The sequence below is a fragment of the Tupaia chinensis genome, unplaced genomic scaffold, assembly GCF_000334495.1.
Source record: "Tupaia chinensis unplaced genomic scaffold, TupChi_1.0 Scaffold141490_1, whole genome shotgun sequence".
NCBI lineage: Eukaryota > Metazoa > Chordata > Mammalia > Scandentia > Tupaiidae > Tupaia > Tupaia belangeri.
Window position 1 is genome coordinate 2,812,834 of NW_006201352.1, and position 17,139 is coordinate 2,829,972.

Consider the following 17,139-nt stretch of genomic DNA (forward strand, 5'->3'; position numbering starts at 1 on the left):
TTCTAGGGAATGGCGGACTCTGGTATTTCAGACCTAAGTGAGTTATGTTCATGTGTCAACACGAAGGGATGTTCAGGGAGTCGGACACCCCTTCGTGGCCAGGAGGTCCACGTATAGTTCCCCTCTATACCCCCAGGAACCAGCTAGGGGCAGCCCATGGTTTGTAGGAAATGTTTGCTGAGCAGGAGGGAAAGGGGTGATAGACAGGAAGCAGGGGAAGAGAGATAAAGACGAAATAGGAAGTTTGAAAAGAGAGAGAAAGAGAGAAGGAGAGAAAAGGAGAGTGAGATAACAGAATGATAAGGAAGAAAGGAACAAGGCAGGAAGGAGGGAAGGGAGAAACAGGGAGAAAAGAGTAGGCTGACAGATAATAGATCACTACTTTCTTTTTTTGAGAGAGATTTTTGCTATAGGGCACGTGTACTTGCCATAGAGACAGAGAGAGACAGAGAGAGAATGCAAGAAATTATCCTCCCAGGGGGAAGGGCCACCCCATAGTCCCTTCTCCACCATTCTCCTCTTGGGATTTTGGGCACGCACACATGTGTCTGACGTGAACTTTACACTGCCAAGACCGGGACTCGAATTGTGGTCTACTACATGGGAGATCAGCGATATAACCATTATGTCATCTGCTGGTCCCTCTACTTTCTGTTTTAAAATTCTCCAAAAACCTAAATCCACTGACTGGAAATGAAAGTCGGTACTGTAGAGCGATGATGGTGACGAGTCTGCTTGTGAGGGGCCCACTGTGGTCTGAAGCTGAGCAGCCATTGCATTTCTGCTGCCGAATGTCTTTGAGTCAGAGGAGCAGCCCAGGCAGGGGCAGGCTTCATCTCCAAACCTGCTATTATCTCCCATCCAGCCCCAACTGGGGGGAGAGAGTGATGTTGGCAGGACATCTTTGTTATTTTCATGGTATGTTAGCGCTGCTTACAAACATGAGCCTTTAAAGCTTCGGCATCCCCACCTATACGTGGCTGACAACCAACAGTCTCAGCTATGAGGGGAGGTTCCTGGTCACACTGAGTTCTTTACTACCCCTGAATGAAGCATCCGACTTCTCTGGTTCTGTTGTTCCTCCTGCATGGTGAGAATAAAACCTGTCGTCCCTACAGCAAAGGTGGCTGTCCTAAGGTCAGGGCTGGGAATTCTCAGAAGAAACTAAGAGGCACTATTCTTATCGAACCATCACTTATCCAAAAACCACTAATTGAGCAGCCTTGGCTATCTGGGAAACTGCAGAGGACCAAAGCCATTATTACAGAGGAGGTGACTGTCACCAGGGAGAGGCATTTGCCATAAGAGTTCTGAAACACAAGTAGAAGGTTACAAGGCCAGGAAGGGGGAAAGGGGAACAGTGCGGCAAAATAACTGCAAATACAGTGTTCTCAAAGGTCCAGGTTCCCCAGCGTTGATGAGAACAGGTGAGGTTGTGTGCTGTCCGTGGTCCTGAAGTGAAGTGCCCAGACAGCGACAGGATTCCAAGCCCTGGGATACAAAGATCCCTCTTCCCGCTACCTCATCCAGCCGTGTAGTTCTTGCTGCTCTCCCTTCTCCATCTACTGCCAAATTTTACATCTTCCCACCCCACAGAACCAAAGGAATCATGACTACTGTTTCACATGGAGATAGCTGAGTTATGTTCATGTGTCAACACGAAGGGATTGTTTTAAGTCTCAGTATCGTCCTTTGAAAACTTTTCATTTCTCACCACAGGAAGTTGAGGGGAGGGCATCAGACCTCCTCTTTTCCCCACTCCAATATTTTACTAAAGCAGAGTGGAATCTGGGGTCAGCGAACAGGCAAGTGTCCAGACAAGGTCTCAGAGGCCATGCCAATTCAGGTAAGGCTGCCTGGTTCATTAGAGGATTCATCTGAGGGAGGAAAGCTCAGTGTCATGAAAGAAGCAGTCTCTTCTGGGAAGATGAAGAAACATTTCCTCTCCAAAGGGCAAGCATGGAGATAAGCCTCAGAACTATCGAGGAATCCTCAGCTTAGTAGAAATGTGCTTGTCTATGTGTTGAATACAACTGCTCTCTTTTAAGACAAAGGAAGTTAAGTTTTAAAAGTTATCAGTCCTTCTAAACCCTCCATCCAGCGACATCAAGGATCATATCTGAAATTCAAAAATAAAATAGGATATGTAGGTATATCCCACTCACAAACATATACCTCACAGCACAGCACCATGGTCTAGCTGATTCTCAAAATCCCCTGCGATTGACTGCTAAAAATCCTGACCCAGGAGCCAGCAGGTGGTTCAAGTCCCAGACCTGGTGGCTTGATTTCTCTCTCTCTCTCGCCTATGACGAATTAAAATAATAATAATAGAAAACAAATAAACAAATAAATAAAATTAAATAAATAATTCTTTTTAAAAAATCCTGACCCAGGAATCAGCAGTTGGCATAATGGCTATGTCACTGGACTCCCATGTCGTCGACTACGGTTTGAGTCCTGTACCCCGTGACTTAAAATCACGCCAGGTGCGTGTGCATGCGTGCCCAAGATCCTGAGAGGAGAATGGAGGAGAAGGGATTGCGGCGTGGCCATCCCCCCAGGAGGTGATTTCTCACTTTCTGTCTCTCTGTCTCTCTCTGTCTGTCTGGCGAGCGCATGGGCCCTATAGCAAAAACCTCTCCAAAAAAAAATTTTTTTTTAAATCCTGACCCAGGTGCCTTCAGTAAGTTTCAATTACCAGATATAGATTATTGGCCAGGAATTTATATTTTTGAACTTTATAAAACGTTTATTCACTTCCTCAGTTAAAGAGACAAAGAAGACTATAGGTCCCCATGCCGCAAACCTCCCCCAGCCAGCTCAGATTGCAGGCACATGTACGCATGCTCAGAGAAGCCCCAGGACATGAATCAGGACCTCTCCTTTGTGTGTGCCATTCTGTTATCACTGAACCATCACCTTGTCCCTATATTATTTTTAAACACATTTTTAAAGTTTATCTATTTACTTCATGAGAGAAAGAAGAAAAGGAGAGACTGCACCTTCACCAGGATCGTCATGCCACGGTCCATCCCCAGGTTCAGCCAGCATGCAGGAAGGCTTGGGTCACAAAGCTGAGACATTCCTATAGAGGTCCAGCATCATCGGTGGTTGGGTTACTGCTATGACACTGTCTGGCCCCCAGGAATTTATATTATTAACAAATGTCCTCAGATAATTTTGATACAGACTTCCTGTAGCAGGTGGTGTTAGTCATTCACAATTCTTCCTGCCCTCCCCAACTCTGCCTTGCTCCAAGGTGGGGGTGGTGCCACACCCACTCCCATGTGGGTGTGCCCATGCAACTCTCTCTGACCAGCAAAATGAAGGACACCATGAAGGCATCATCCAAACATAAATTTTAAAAACCAAGTGGGTTCCAGCTCTCCCTCTTGAGAGTCCACCACTTGCCATAAAAACCACATGACCCAAGGATCAGGAATTCAAGAATGAGATGATATGAGGAGCATACTTAACCAAGGAGAAGCCTGGGAAAAATCTAAGTCCCGCTAAGTCTCTGCCACCCACAAACTCATTGCAACACTACTTGTAGTTGTAAGCCGGAGTTTAGGTGGTATTTGTTACGCAGCATTATTGCATCAAAATAAATGGATACACCATCAAAGTCCTTACTGGAAGCCACAGAGAGGTTTTATGGACTCAGATAATTCATACCTTTAGGACTCAGTTCTGACCTTTAATAACTGGAACTCCCAGCCCTCCCCTTGGCCTCCCAACCAACCCCACTAGCTGCCAGTGGCCCAGGTGCACAATCATATTTATTAAAGAAGACCTTTGATTGTGCCTCAGGGGACAGCCTGTCAGCCAGAGGCCTTTTGCCATACAATCCATGGAAGCAAACCCATGAAGTATTAAACAGTATGAGACTGAATCTAATTAACAAACGTTTGTTCTTCCTTCACATAGGTAGGGGGCAGGGTGACCTTTCCCCTTCAATACAGATGGTCCCCATGGACTCCAGGCCTCTTCTGGGGCTCAGGCCTGTTTCCATGGCAACTGCAATTATAACTGTGTGGTCTCAGGCCACATCATACCTCCAGCCATTCAGAAAATACTCCCTGATAGATTGACTATCTGACTTTAAAATGGCACATTTCTATCATGACCCCAGGAGTGGGCATGACCTTGATGCTGTCTGGAGGAGGAGGTGCTAGCTACATCTGCAGCTATGTCTCAGCCCACTTCCATGGTTACTTTTTTTGCTTCTTACATTATGCAAAGCAACCTTATAAATAGAAATCTTTTGCTTTTAATAAAACATATTCTTGAGCTCATACTAAGTATCAATTCTGCATTACATAGGTTTTCTTTCTTTCTTTTCTCTTTTAGATTTTTCTGTAGGGCACATGCACTCTCCAGAACAAGAGAGAAAGTGAGAAATCACACCTCGGGGTTGGGGAGGCGGGTAGCCATGCTGCAGTCCCTGCTCCATTTTCCTCTCGAGATCCCAGGCATGAATGTGTATGTGCTTGTTGTGACTTTCAAGTCGCTGGGTCTGGGACACAGACCATGGTCAGCCATGTGGGAACCCAGTGCCTTAACCACCATGCCCCCTGCCAGTCCCTTCATTTTTAATTCTTAAATCAACTTACGAAGTAAGTATGGGGGTAGATACCACATGGCCGACTTCACGGTTTAAGTCCCGGACCCAGAGGCTTGAAAAACACACCAGGTGTGTGCCCAAAATCCTAAGAGCAGAATGAAGAAGGGACAGTGGTGTGACTATTCCTCTGTGGGGGTTTATTTCTTTCTCTTGCTCTGGAAAGTGCACTTTTGTTTTAGCAAACAAACAAACAAACAAAAAAAGACATTATAAAGACATGGGTAAGACAAATGTAGAGTATGCATTCAGTAAATATTGACAAGGCCTCCTGCAAGTCAGGTGCTTCCTCACTTATCTCACGTGATAAAAAGGCAGTAAGGTTAAGAGTGCGGACATAGTACACAGATTGCCCATGAGGCTAAGAGTGCAGGCGCAGTACATAGACTGCCCGGGTTCTGATCTGGCTCCGCACCATCTAACCCTGTAATATGGGCAAGTTCGCCTCTCTGCAGTTTCTCACCTGTGATATTTTGAAGATTAAATCAGTTAACACATGGATAAGCAGGTGGAACAGTGCCTGATTTTTTTTTTTAATCCTTGCAGCATGGCAAGACAAAGCTCATTAAAATGCTCAGTTCTATTTGTAAGTTCTGTCGAATCTCACACTGCAAATCTATCTCCTTCCTAGAGCTGTCACATCTCCTCTGGAAGTGTTCTCATCCCACCTGCTGACTGCCACCTCCACTGCACCTGCCCAGCCAGCCCTCTCCACCTGTCTGCCCGATGTCTATCCAGTCCCTCCCACATGAGACAACCATAGTGTCCTTCCTGAAACACAAGTACAACCATGTCTTCCCTCTCCTCCAAACCCATCACCAGTTTCCCCTCACCTGCAGGACAAAGAATACCTTCCTAGGCTCTTCCTGGCCTACCACCTGCCCCCCAGACTGCCCTCCTGCCCTGTCCCACCACAGATCTCTACTCAAACACGCTAGCTGCCCTGGGACCAGCAGTTGGCGTAATGGCTATGTCTCTGGACTCACATGTAGTCAACCATGGTTCGAGTCCCAGACCCAGTGGCTTAGACTCATGCCAGGCGTGTGTGCATGCATGCCCAAGATCCTGAGAGGAGAATGGAGGAGAAGGGATTGTGGCGTGGCCATCCCCCCGGGGGGTGGTTTCTTGCTTTCTGTCTCTCTGTCTCTCTCTGTCTTTCTGGCAAACACATGTGCCCTATAACAAAAACCTCTAAAAAAAATTCTAGGGTCTAGACTCACTTGAGTATCTAAGAAAAGCAATGAAAATGTTCTCGTTTCCTCAGCCTGTGCTCTGGTCCCAACCCTAGAATATTTTAAAAGTGGTTTAAAGGGTGCCCAATAATTAGTTTTATTTTGGATTCTTTTTGTTTTGCATTCCAAGAAATAAAATATAGCAAAGGAAAGGGAAATACAGAAAGGAAAATAGTATCCAAACATTATACCTGGAAATTATGCTAGAAGAGGAAGAAAGAGCTGGGGTGGCCTTGGAAAGAGAAGGCTCTAGCTAACAGACAAACGTCTACTACTGCCTCTAGGAATAGCAGTGTGAAAGGGTGGGGGGAACCTGGGAAAATTCTCAGCTCCAAAGTAGGGCCAGGGTTAGACTCTCATTCCAAATAAAGAAGAGCTCTCTGACAGCAGGTGCCCAAGAGTAAAGCAAGTGCCCATGTAAAGTGGTGATTTCCCTGTCACTGATGGTATGTAAGGACAGCGTTTGGAACTTTGTACCAGAAGGGAGGGGATTGGTGGCAGAGGAGAAGCAATGGACAGATACTCTTTCCTGCATCCTCAAAGGCACAAAGAGAAAATTATTTACTATTTAAGATTAAATTTTGAAATTGGGACCAGCAGTTGGCGTAATGGCTGTGTTGTTGGACTCCCATGTAGTAGACCGTGGTTTGAGTCCCGGATCCTGTGGGCTAAACTCACGCCACGGCTGTGTGCATGCGTGCCCAAGATCCCAAGAGGAAAATGGAGGGGAGGAGATTGCAGCATGGCCATCTCACCTGAGGGGTGATTTCTCACTTTCTGTCTCTCTGTCTCTCTCTGTTTTTCTGGTGAGCACACATGCCCTATAGCAAAAACCTCTCAAAAAAAAAAAAGATTCCATTTTGAAATTATAGAAATCAAATACTTGCTGAGATTTTATTAGGGCTTCAGCTCTAAGGGTAGGGATATGGTATGATAAAAGTATATGGTAACATAATGTAGGCACTTAGGGACAGGTAAAAAGTTTCCTCAAACAGCTACCTGTTTGCTCTATGCAATTCTGCACCAGATCCAATATGTTCCCATGGAATTGACCCTGGTTTCTTTTTCTTTCTTTTTTTTTTTTTTTTACTTTGGAGAGGTTGTCGCTATAGGGCGCGTGCGCTCACTAGACAGACAGAGAGAGACAGAGAGACAGAAAGCGAGAAATCACCCCCAGGGGGGATGGTCACGCTGCAATCCCTTCTCCTCCATTCTCCTCTTGGGATCTTGGGCATGCACGCACACGCGCCCGGCGTGAGTTTTAAGCAACCGGGTCTGGGACGCGAACCACGGTAGACTACGTGGGAGTCCAGCGACATAGCCATTAGGCTAACTGTTGGTTCCCTTGACCCTGGTTTCTGACAGCAGTCAAGGTCCTGGGGTAGGAGAGAAGGTACTCCAGGATGATCCAGCCTGTATGCAGGAAGCTCCTGCTGTACAAGCTTTCTTTTCCATGTGAAATGCAGCAAAACCCATTTCCAGCCATATCTGCCCTATCACCACTGCCAAAGTACCCCTTTAGAAGCCCTTCCTCTTTTTTCTTTTATCTCTAAAAACCTTTCCTTCCACCCTCATCTGAATGCTAAGCCTATAGAGAGGGCATTTGTTAAGGAGGGCCAGTTGTGCGGTTGTGCCTAAAACCTCATTCAGCCAAGAATCACAGTTTGCTTTCTGGGCTTCCTTCAGTCACCCACACAGTGTGTGGTCCCTGCTATGACTCACCAGTGTGCACGAGTGCTCCTGAGGAGACACTGAAGAGGACAGACATTGTCCCAGGCCTCCAGGCATTTAGTCAAGTGGAGTTAAAGGACATGCGTGAAAAATCAGTTACTGAAGAGAGTGTTCTCGTTCCCAGTCCCAGGAGAAAGGATCCTCCAGAGAATGAGCACAGCTGATACAAAGGCAGAGGGTCAGAGAGGGTGCTGTGGCTTGTTCCTCAAAGGAATTGTATTGGAATTTGGTCCCCAGTGTAATTGCATTGAAGCCTTTAAGAGGCGAGGGCTAGCAGATGGTGTTTAGATCATGGAGGCATCACCTTCATGAATGGATCAGTGCTGTCTCATGAGGTACAGTGAATTCTAGCTTTCATGAGAACAGGTTAGTTCATGCAAGAGCAGGTTCATAAAGCAAGAGCTGTCCAGGCCTCTCTCTCTCTCTCTCTCTCTCTCTCTGTCTCTCTCTCTCTCTCTTTGTCTGCATATGTGTGCTGTCCTTTCCACTTTCCTCACCATACTGTGATGCAGCAAAGTTTCCTATCCCATGCTCTCAGACTTCCAAGCCACTATAATCGTGAGTCAAATAAACCTCTGTTCCTTACAAGTCAACAAATCTCTACACCTCTATTGTTTAGTAAATGGTAGTACACTAAGACAGAAGGTGAGCATGGACAAGAAGAATGCCCTAGATGCCTGGGACACAGACCCAGGTAAGAAGTAAAGAAATGCAACCTCCTAATGCCCACAGTCATCACTTTCCTCCTTTTACCTGCTTGTTCTTATTTTCTAGACCACCTTCTCTGTGAGTTATCCTAGATATCACTAAGCCTGAGTCATCAAAATCAGTTCAAGTCATCTTTTCTCAGAGCAAAGTTATGACTTGGTCATTGCATCTTTCTAGGACAAAGGGTCTTAACCTTGCTGTGTTCACAAAGTACTTCCAAATGGTATGATATTTTCCAAAATTCTAGAAGAGAAAGATGTATAACATGACCAAATAAGTCAGCAACCATTATCATACCATTCCTACCACACTGTGAGCACATCTGTCTAATGGAGCTTTTATACATAATGTATTGTATCAACAGCTCTGAATTGCACTTGGCCACACTTCGGCACCATGGTGCTGTCCACTGTCCTGACCCTGTGTTCTTATCTGTTCCTGGGGCAAAGTACTCTGAGGTTCCCTCTCTGAGCACAGCTCCCTTTTACACAATGTATATTAGAATCTATTCTTTTAGTTTGGGTTTTTAACTTTTGCTCTAGCGCACATGTGCTCACCAGAGAGAGACAGAGATAGGGAAAATGAGAAATCAGCCCCCAGGGGAAATAGTCATGTTTCAATCCCTTCTCCCGTTCGGATTTTGGGCACAACGCACACATGCCTGGCATGGTTTCAAACCACCGGGTCTGGGACTTGAATCACAAAGTCAGTCATGACCCATGTTGGATCCAGCCACCTTAAACACCCCAGTCCAACACCACTCTGCTTGTGAGTACTCTGCTTATCACCTGATAGATGTTGCTAGAATAATCTATAGACTTAGTTGCAGCAAACACAAACTTTAAGATGCTTATGTGATTGAAACTTGGCAGCACATGTGCAGAGGGCTTATCCAGGAAACATCTCAGCCCACAGATAAGAACCACGGGTTGCTGGAATGTCTCGAAGTTTCCTATCTCCCGATCTTTACAGTACCTGCCTCCTTCGTGTGGGTCTCTAATCTCTATCTCTGGCTCTTGTCTCTCACCTCCATTCCAATCAATCTGTATTGCTAGTTGCTCACTGAGATGCCTCAATCTGGTGCTTGTTCCCAACTCCGAGTCAATCTAAGAGCTGGTGCTGGGCCTTTCCTTCCCATCCACCCTTATGCACCCACCTGACGTTGGCCGCCTCAGCATCAGCTTCAATAGACATTTGTAGGCAACTCTTAAATTCCAGAACTTTCATAGCTAGTCCTCACATCAACCCCAGAATGACAACTTCGGGCTTCTCTCTGCTGAGTTAGGGCCAGCGGGCTATGAGTACGAGCAGATGTGAAATAAGGGCAGAAGTTCATACTGGGATCTCGGGCTGCTGCCAGCTGTGTGTGCCCTTCTGCTCCTCCAGCCCAGGTCTCTGTGAGGAAGCACACAGAGCAGACCACTGCCGCCAGCAAGAGTGGCCAACCGCTCTCCCACCCTCCTGTAGCATGAGCAAGAAACAAAGGTATGTTGCTGAAAACCACTGAGACTTCAGGGCTGTGTGCTGAGACAAAGCCGACCAACACACCAGCTCACAGCAATAGTACCAGCTACCCATACAGCATTCTCAACGTGCAGGCACTATCCTAAGCCACATATGTGTGTAGTCATTTAACTCACAGAAGAAAAAAAAAGAACTATACTATTATCTCCATTTTAAACCAGCATATTAGTGCATAGCAAGAATCAGTGACTTGCTCAAATTACTCAGCTGGTAAGTGGAACAGTTAGGATTCAGACCCAGAGAGTATGATGTCAGATTCCACATTCTTACATGCCATTTTCACCATCCCAACATCCCAGCTCAAAAACTTCCAGTGGCTTCTAGTTATCTACCAAAGAAGGTCAGAGCGCTCTTCACCTTGGAACTGAACTATCTACCTTTCACGGTGAAGAAAAAGAACCTGAGGCCCAGGTAGAGTAAATGATCTGTTCTAAACCAAGTAGCCTATAGCATTTGAGCCAGACTTAGAAAGCATGTTATTTCCATCATGTTGGGTGCAATCTGCCTGACTTCCAAAAACCTTGCAGCACCCCTCTATATCCTATTCACTCGTATTTACTTCAAGGCCCCCTCCTTTGGTTTAGCTGTGTAGAACTCCTCACTCTCTTTTGCACATTTGTTCCCAGTCCAGATCTTGTCCATGCTGTTCCACCTGCCTTGCAAGCTCTTCCCTTCTCACCAATCAAATCCTTTAACACCTCACGTCCTCCTCCAAATGACAAGCCACATCCTGTGACCTCTGCCGATGTTGATTCCTCCCTCCTCTGTGCTCCTGACGATTGTGTTCTGTCCCACGGTGTGCCTTTCAGACATCTTAAGTTGTTTCATGTGTGCACACTCAGCTGGTAAGCTCATTAAGGTCAGGGATTGTGAAATGCACACACGCACGCACATACATACACACATGTTTATTTATGTGCTCCACAAGTAAGAAAGAAAAACAGCAGCACCAACAGGGTCTTGATGCTAGGATCGACTCCCATCTTCAGCCAGCCCCAGGCCATGGGCATGTGTGTGGCCAATGTACTGGGGCAAAACTGGAACCTTCCCTGCGGATCAGCCTTGGAGAATGTCCCCTTTCACTGCTGCACCGCTGTCCAGCTGCTGAAATACATGTATTTTTGATTGCCCCTCACACCTTGCACAAGTCAAGGAACAAAACAGCTACACAGTTAGCAGTTACTGGCTAGCAGCCATTCTGAATCTCCATCTCCCCAAAGAGAGAGCCTGAGCTTGGGAGAGGGAGCAAAGATTTGATAGACACTCAGTGTAGGCCATGCACACATCATGTGTGTTCTATGTACTCAGCCTTGGCCAAGTGTTATGATAAATAGGCTGTCAGATTAAGGTAGCACAGCTATATTACAGAAGATGTCATAACTTGGTATTAATGCCCTGAGACACTTTTTTATTTTAGGTTTTTACCATAGGGCAATGCACTTGCCAGAGAGAGAGAGAGAAAAAAAAGTGAGAAATTGCCCCTCAGGGTGTTTTCATACCCCGTGAAGAACTGTCTACCAACCTTCCAGGTCGGTTGTTCTGCTGGGGTCTCCTCAAGTCTCCAGCACTTCCCCCCCAGGAGGGATGCCACACACAATCCTTTCTCCCCCATTCTCCTCTTAGGCTTTTGGCCATGCACACACATACCCACCCAGTGTGATTTTTCAAGCCACCAGGTCTGGGACTTGAACTGTGGCTGGCCATGTGGGAAATCAGTGCCCCAACCACCATGCCACCTGCTGGCCCATGTTAGACCTTCTTAAAAGTCTGAATTAAGATATTTCTTTTCCCTGAAAATATCGTCCTCGTCCCTCTTTCTGGGAATGAATTTGACAGAAATGAAAATGTTTGCTCCTCTGTCCTGAATAACAGAAGCAGAATCAGTATCAGATGTGCGGTCGCAGCCCCTCTGGTAGTCCGGATCACTGGCAAGTCTGTGCTCCCTCCCTCGATCCTGTGTCCTGGTATTCAGCTTCCCCCTGACCTCGCTGTATGTATACGTACGGCAAGTCACTGCAGGCACTCCAAATCCTTTGTGCAACAGGCAGGGAGTAAACCGAACACGGATAATAGACTGACTATTTCAGACTCCCCTTGGGAAGAGGCTTAACGGGCCTCACATGCTTTTTGCATATTCACTCATCAGAGGAACTACTTCAGCCCGATGTGAATTTTACTTAAAGATCTTCCCAGCTTATCATCACTGCATGATCACACACACACGGTAAAATACACAAATACATTTACACACCAAGGACATACACTCACATGTGCATATATCCACATCCCAACAATCGCTCGCACACAATCACACACAATCGCACACACACACACGCACAGCGAAATGATGTTCTTCGTGAGCAGGCCAGCCCATTGTCCCTCCCTCCTCGGTCCCAACATCTGTTTCTTCTGATGAACTTGGCCAAGACTAAATACATGGAACACACATGATAGGACATACGGGTCTGTGCAAGAACATGCCACGAGTCTCTCTGACCCCCAGTTTACCCTTTAGGAAATGATGCTGACATATTTAGGCTGCCTTCCTCACAGCCCTGTTCTGAGCGGCAAGGGGGCAATGATGGAAAGCATGTCCGATGCTTGGAGTAAAGCACGAGCCCACAAGCCCAGTACTCATGAGGCCTTACTGTCCATAACTGACAGCCAGTGCAGAGGACACCTCCGTCCTCCCACTCTGGAGCAGGCCTTCCCCTTCGCTGGCTCTATCAGGAGCCAAGAGCTTCTGCAGGGCCAGGAAGCCTGTGCCTTTGTCTGCTCAGAGCCACACCCAGGACATTCTACTCACTTAACTGCTGCAGCAGACCCGAGAAACAGCTTCAGCTGCGTTAATTCCCAGCCGTGCCATTCATAAAAATAAAATTAAAAAAAAAGCCACACATGAAAGAGAGCTTTATAAATATTTCAAATCCTCCTCGGGGGCTGAAGCTAAGTGCTGTGCATTTTCCTCTTCCGTCGCTAGCAGGCTGCTCTCGATCACAGGAAAAGGCAGAGGTGGAGAAAAAAGACTCCCCCATCAGCGGCAGCTCAAGTAGAACGGTTCCTAATGCAGCCCACCTTCCTGCCTCTGTCTATACTGTACCCCTGCCCAGAGTGGCCCTTCTCCCCAGCTCTAATACTGGCTCTGGTCATTGGTAAAGCTGGGATCTTATCCCCACTGCTCAGATGTGAAGGCTGAGGCTCAGTGGGACATGGTGGGCAGCAAGCAGGCAGAGCCCTGGGCATTCAGCTGTCAGCTCTGCCTTCCATTCCTGTACTCTGCCCCCTGAATGGCATCTTAATCTCTTTTCAAGCCCTCAAGTCTCTGCACAGGCCACATGCTGCCATAAAACATCTTGACTGTCTCCACGGCTTGCTCAAACTGCACAGAGAAGCCACACTTGGAAGCAGTCTGGGCTCCCACAAAGCTTGCTTTCCTTCTTTCTCCAACAGCCAACTCCTTGGCCTCTGGGCCTCCACACATCCCATCAAGAACCTTCCAGCAACCACCAGGCCCAGGTCAGGTGCTCCTGCTGGGGTCTCCTCGAGTCCCCAACACTTCCCGTTACAGTACCCACTGCCATTTCAGGCTTGAATGTCTGTCTTTGCCAAGCTCTGGGAGGCCAAGGACAAGCCCACTTCCCAAGCACCCAGCACAGCGCCTTGCATGAACTGAAGACATGTTATAAAGCCATCAAACGACTCCTACAGTGCAGGTGAGGAGCCAGCAGTCGGAAAGCCGTGTGCTCACTCATTCACTTAACGATGTTTAAAGAAAGGAATCTGGTTTCTGAAAAAACATGATCATTACCAAAGGGTCCTCCAAAAGTTGAATAATTGTGAAAAAAAGAAAAAACACAGCATCCAAGACAATCCTCTCTGATCTATTGTTTTATCCATAAAACCCAAATCTTCTAGCTAGAATGGACAATATAGGTCAAAACACAAATGGCTCATCAAGGAACTAAATGTAAGTTTCTGTGTCTCTTCCCCATGCTCATTGGACCCTTGTGGGGCTTCGGGAACTACCCATTCGATTTCCCTTCTCTCACAAGTGGACTCCCTGCCCCTCCAGGAGGACTAACGCAGCACGACCTGCAGTCCTCACGCCCTCAGCACGCGCCTAACACACACTCCAGGCTGTGTCGGGTCAGCTGGGATGCTCACGAGTCCGGTGAGGAGCCTGCTCTGGATACTCAGAGAGGGGCCAGAGTGAGACACCCATCCAGACTGGGGACCCAGGCAATGCTGACATCCATCTGGTGCAAAAGCCCGGGCAGTTCTCTCCACCCAGAGCATCACACCTGGCAGGCAGCACTGAGCAGCCTGGAAACTGCTACAGCAGGGGCAGCATCCCCACGTGCCTGCCTCACAGGGCATCTTGTTCACCTTCCATCCTGGAGACTGAGGTCCTGAGCAAGGCAAGAGACTGACCAAGGGCTCCCAAATACCAAGAGACCCAGGGCTCTGGGCCCCTCCATCACTCACTGCATCACCTCCCCATCTCCCTATCACCTGATTCAGTTCTAGTGGGGGCAGGGTTAAAGGGTCCCAAGGCCAGGACCTGCCCAGACAAATACCCCATGCTTGCTTCCCACATTGCCTCACCCTGGACAACCACATGCCTTTCATGGATTCTGTGCTGACGACAAAGAACTTTACCAACCAGCCGCTTACACCCCTGCACCCTGCATTCCAGAGGGCAGAGCTAAGGATGGATAAGAGGTGGTCTCCACCTCTGGGTTACACCTCTAGATGGGAACTCAGCAAAGCTGGCAAGGGCTGACGCCAGGCCCACAGGAAATTTTAAACCCAGACTCAGTCCAGAGCTGGAGGGCATGGAGGAGTTCAGGGAAGACAGGCCCAGGTTCCCTCCCAAATCATCCTCTCACCTGCACCCACAGCCCATGTTCCTCCTCTGGGAGTTTTACATGGACAATGCCTCCCTCAAAAAATAGCTGCCAAGATTCAAACAAGGTCTGCAATGCACCGGGCAGGTGTGGAAAATGGCAGCTCCCTTCCCAAGCCAGGGGTCCTGAGACTGTTCTGAGCCTTAATAATGCATGAAAGAGCATGCTGGGGTTTCCAGTGCTCAAACTCCAAGGGCGACGGAGGGGGCTCAGGCCCCTGCTTTGCAGCACCTGGCTGCTCCGGCACAGCCACCCAAAGCCCACAGCGAGCCCTGTCGCACCCTCAGGAATGGTCTGACTGTCGCTCCTGCCAGGCAGGGAAGGGAGTGAAGCGGCCAGCTCCAGACCGCCTCCCTTGGCTCCCCATCCCCAACCCCAGACAAAGGTAAAGACCGAGTTCCTTTGTTTTGGGCCACGCCCAGGGGCACTGCCCGACTGGTAACCCCTACTACCATCCCACCCTCCAGTGGCCCAGCTCAGCAGCTTTAACACTCGGTGGGCCGCAGCCGCCGGGTCGCCTATCCGGTTATTTTTAGCTGCGATGAGGAGTGGGAGCGCCGCTTCCATCATGGCGCTTTCTCTAGGTCCAGACTTCCACCCCATCAGTATGGGCGGGGAGTGGGGGGTGGCGGTTGATCTTTTTCCTTCTGATGGGGAAGGAACTCGGCTGCGAGGTGCAACGACCTGACAGTGCGGGGACCTCAAGCGGAAGGCTCAGCTCACCCTCCTCATCCCGGCGCTAGGGCCGGAGGGAGCGGGTTCGGACCCCCGCGCCCCTCCCTCTTTTGTTCGGCTCTGCATCCTCCCAGTCCACACCATCCTCTGGCACATCCCGTGGGGGAGGGGGCCTGCGAGCCCGTGGGGAGAGGGACCCGAGGCGCCAGCCCCGCCCAGCCATGCGGGGCTCCCCCCACCCTTTATTGTCCCCAGAGACTGGGGGGAGGGGGTTGCAATGCCGAGACCGGCCCCGCCCCGCCCGCGGCGACGCAGGAAGGCTCCGGGGCCGCCCCTGCAGTCCCCCCAGCGGATCCAGACCCCAACAGCGACCACCCCCACCCCACAAATACGCCGGCGGGGCGGGGGCGGGGGCCCACTTACGGTGATGTGCGGGATGCTCTTCTTGCCCTGGTAAGACATGGCCCCCTCTGGCGCCCTCGGCCAGGCCGCTGGACCTGCGCGGTTGTCTGACGCTCGCGAGGGCTCGGTCTCTACCCGGCACCCCGCGGGCGCGGTGACAAAGGCGTGGAGGGCTGGAGAGGAGACCGGAGGGTCGGCGCCCACGGCTGCTCACGCGCGGCTGCCCCGGCTGCTCCGTCCGCCGGACGCAGCTCCATACCGTGAAAAGCACAGCACGTACAGGTGGCACGGTCTGTAATTACATTCTCCAATGGGCCACTGCTGAGCTCTGTGATTCGGGCCCATCCCTGTACATGAACTACAGAAAATACAAGTGACTTTTACAGATGCTCTTGGCTGGGCTGCGGTCTCGTTCTCGAGACTGGAAAGGTCTGGTTGTCTGAGTTCTTTTAAAAGCAAGAATTGGCCTTCGGATCGGTAGGCAGGGCTCGCAGGCAGCGCCACAGGTGTGCGGCACCGCGTCTGGGGGCTTCCCCAGCACATCTGCGTGGGGGAGGGAGAATGCGCGGGGCGGGGGGGTGACCCGCAGGAGGTGCTGGGAGCTTTCCTGGCCCTCAGGATTGTGCACAAGCACGTTCACTCCGGCATCTTTCCACGGCCTCAGTTTGTCTATTCCCCATGCCACACCCTAAATGGAGTAAAGACTTCATCTCCAAGCCTTTATTCATGCAGTACCAGCTCCCAGAACAGCCTTCCTCAGACAAAACGGTGTTCTCCCTAAAGCCTCTGCCTGCCACCGACACCAGGCACCAGGCACCACCGCCGCCTGAAGGAGCCTTCCCCAAACAAGTCTAGAGCAAGACCTCACGGAATGCAGCAGGGCACAGGCCTGATCGCTCTGCTCCCTACAGCAGCCAGTCCCACCTCACCACTGTCTGGCATGGGCGCCACCAGGTCACCCTATAGACTTCCTACCAGTCAGTGAGGGCTTGGAGGCCTGGGCCTTTGCCCCAAGGTCTCCACAGGCCTCAGGGCCAGGCTGGGGGACACACACAGGTTGCTCTGTCTCCCAGCTGAGAACAGACAGCAGCTCTAGAGACAGGCACCCATGCTACTCTGGAGGAGGAGAGTGGGTCAGGGCGCTGCTTAACAAGCTCTGTAACACAGAAAGGAGGAGAGGTAAAGGTTAGCCTCAGCAAGCCCCCAAAGCACTGGGTAGGTGCCCCCAGATCACCAGGCAGAATAAAACAACAATCTTTTCTGCTCATTTTCTGTCTGCAAAATCCAAACCCATGGGTCCTATGTATGGATCCAAACTAGGCCTGGTATATCTCTC

At 49.4% G+C, this 17,139-nt stretch overlaps 1 protein-coding gene across 1 annotated transcript in view; it reads right to left on the reverse strand.

The window, feature by feature from the left end:
* The window catches only part of CRMP1 (collapsin response mediator protein 1), an 81,202-nt gene extending 65,162 nt beyond the window's left edge, over window positions 1-16,040 (reverse strand). The window contains exon 1 of the mRNA XM_006163195.1: window positions 15,825-16,040. Coding sequence (XP_006163257.1) covers window positions 15,825-15,863 — 39 coding nt within the window. The 5' untranslated portion in view covers window positions 15,864-16,040. The remainder of the gene's footprint in view (window positions 1-15,824) is intronic.
* Window positions 16,041-17,139: the final 1,099 nt, after the last annotated feature.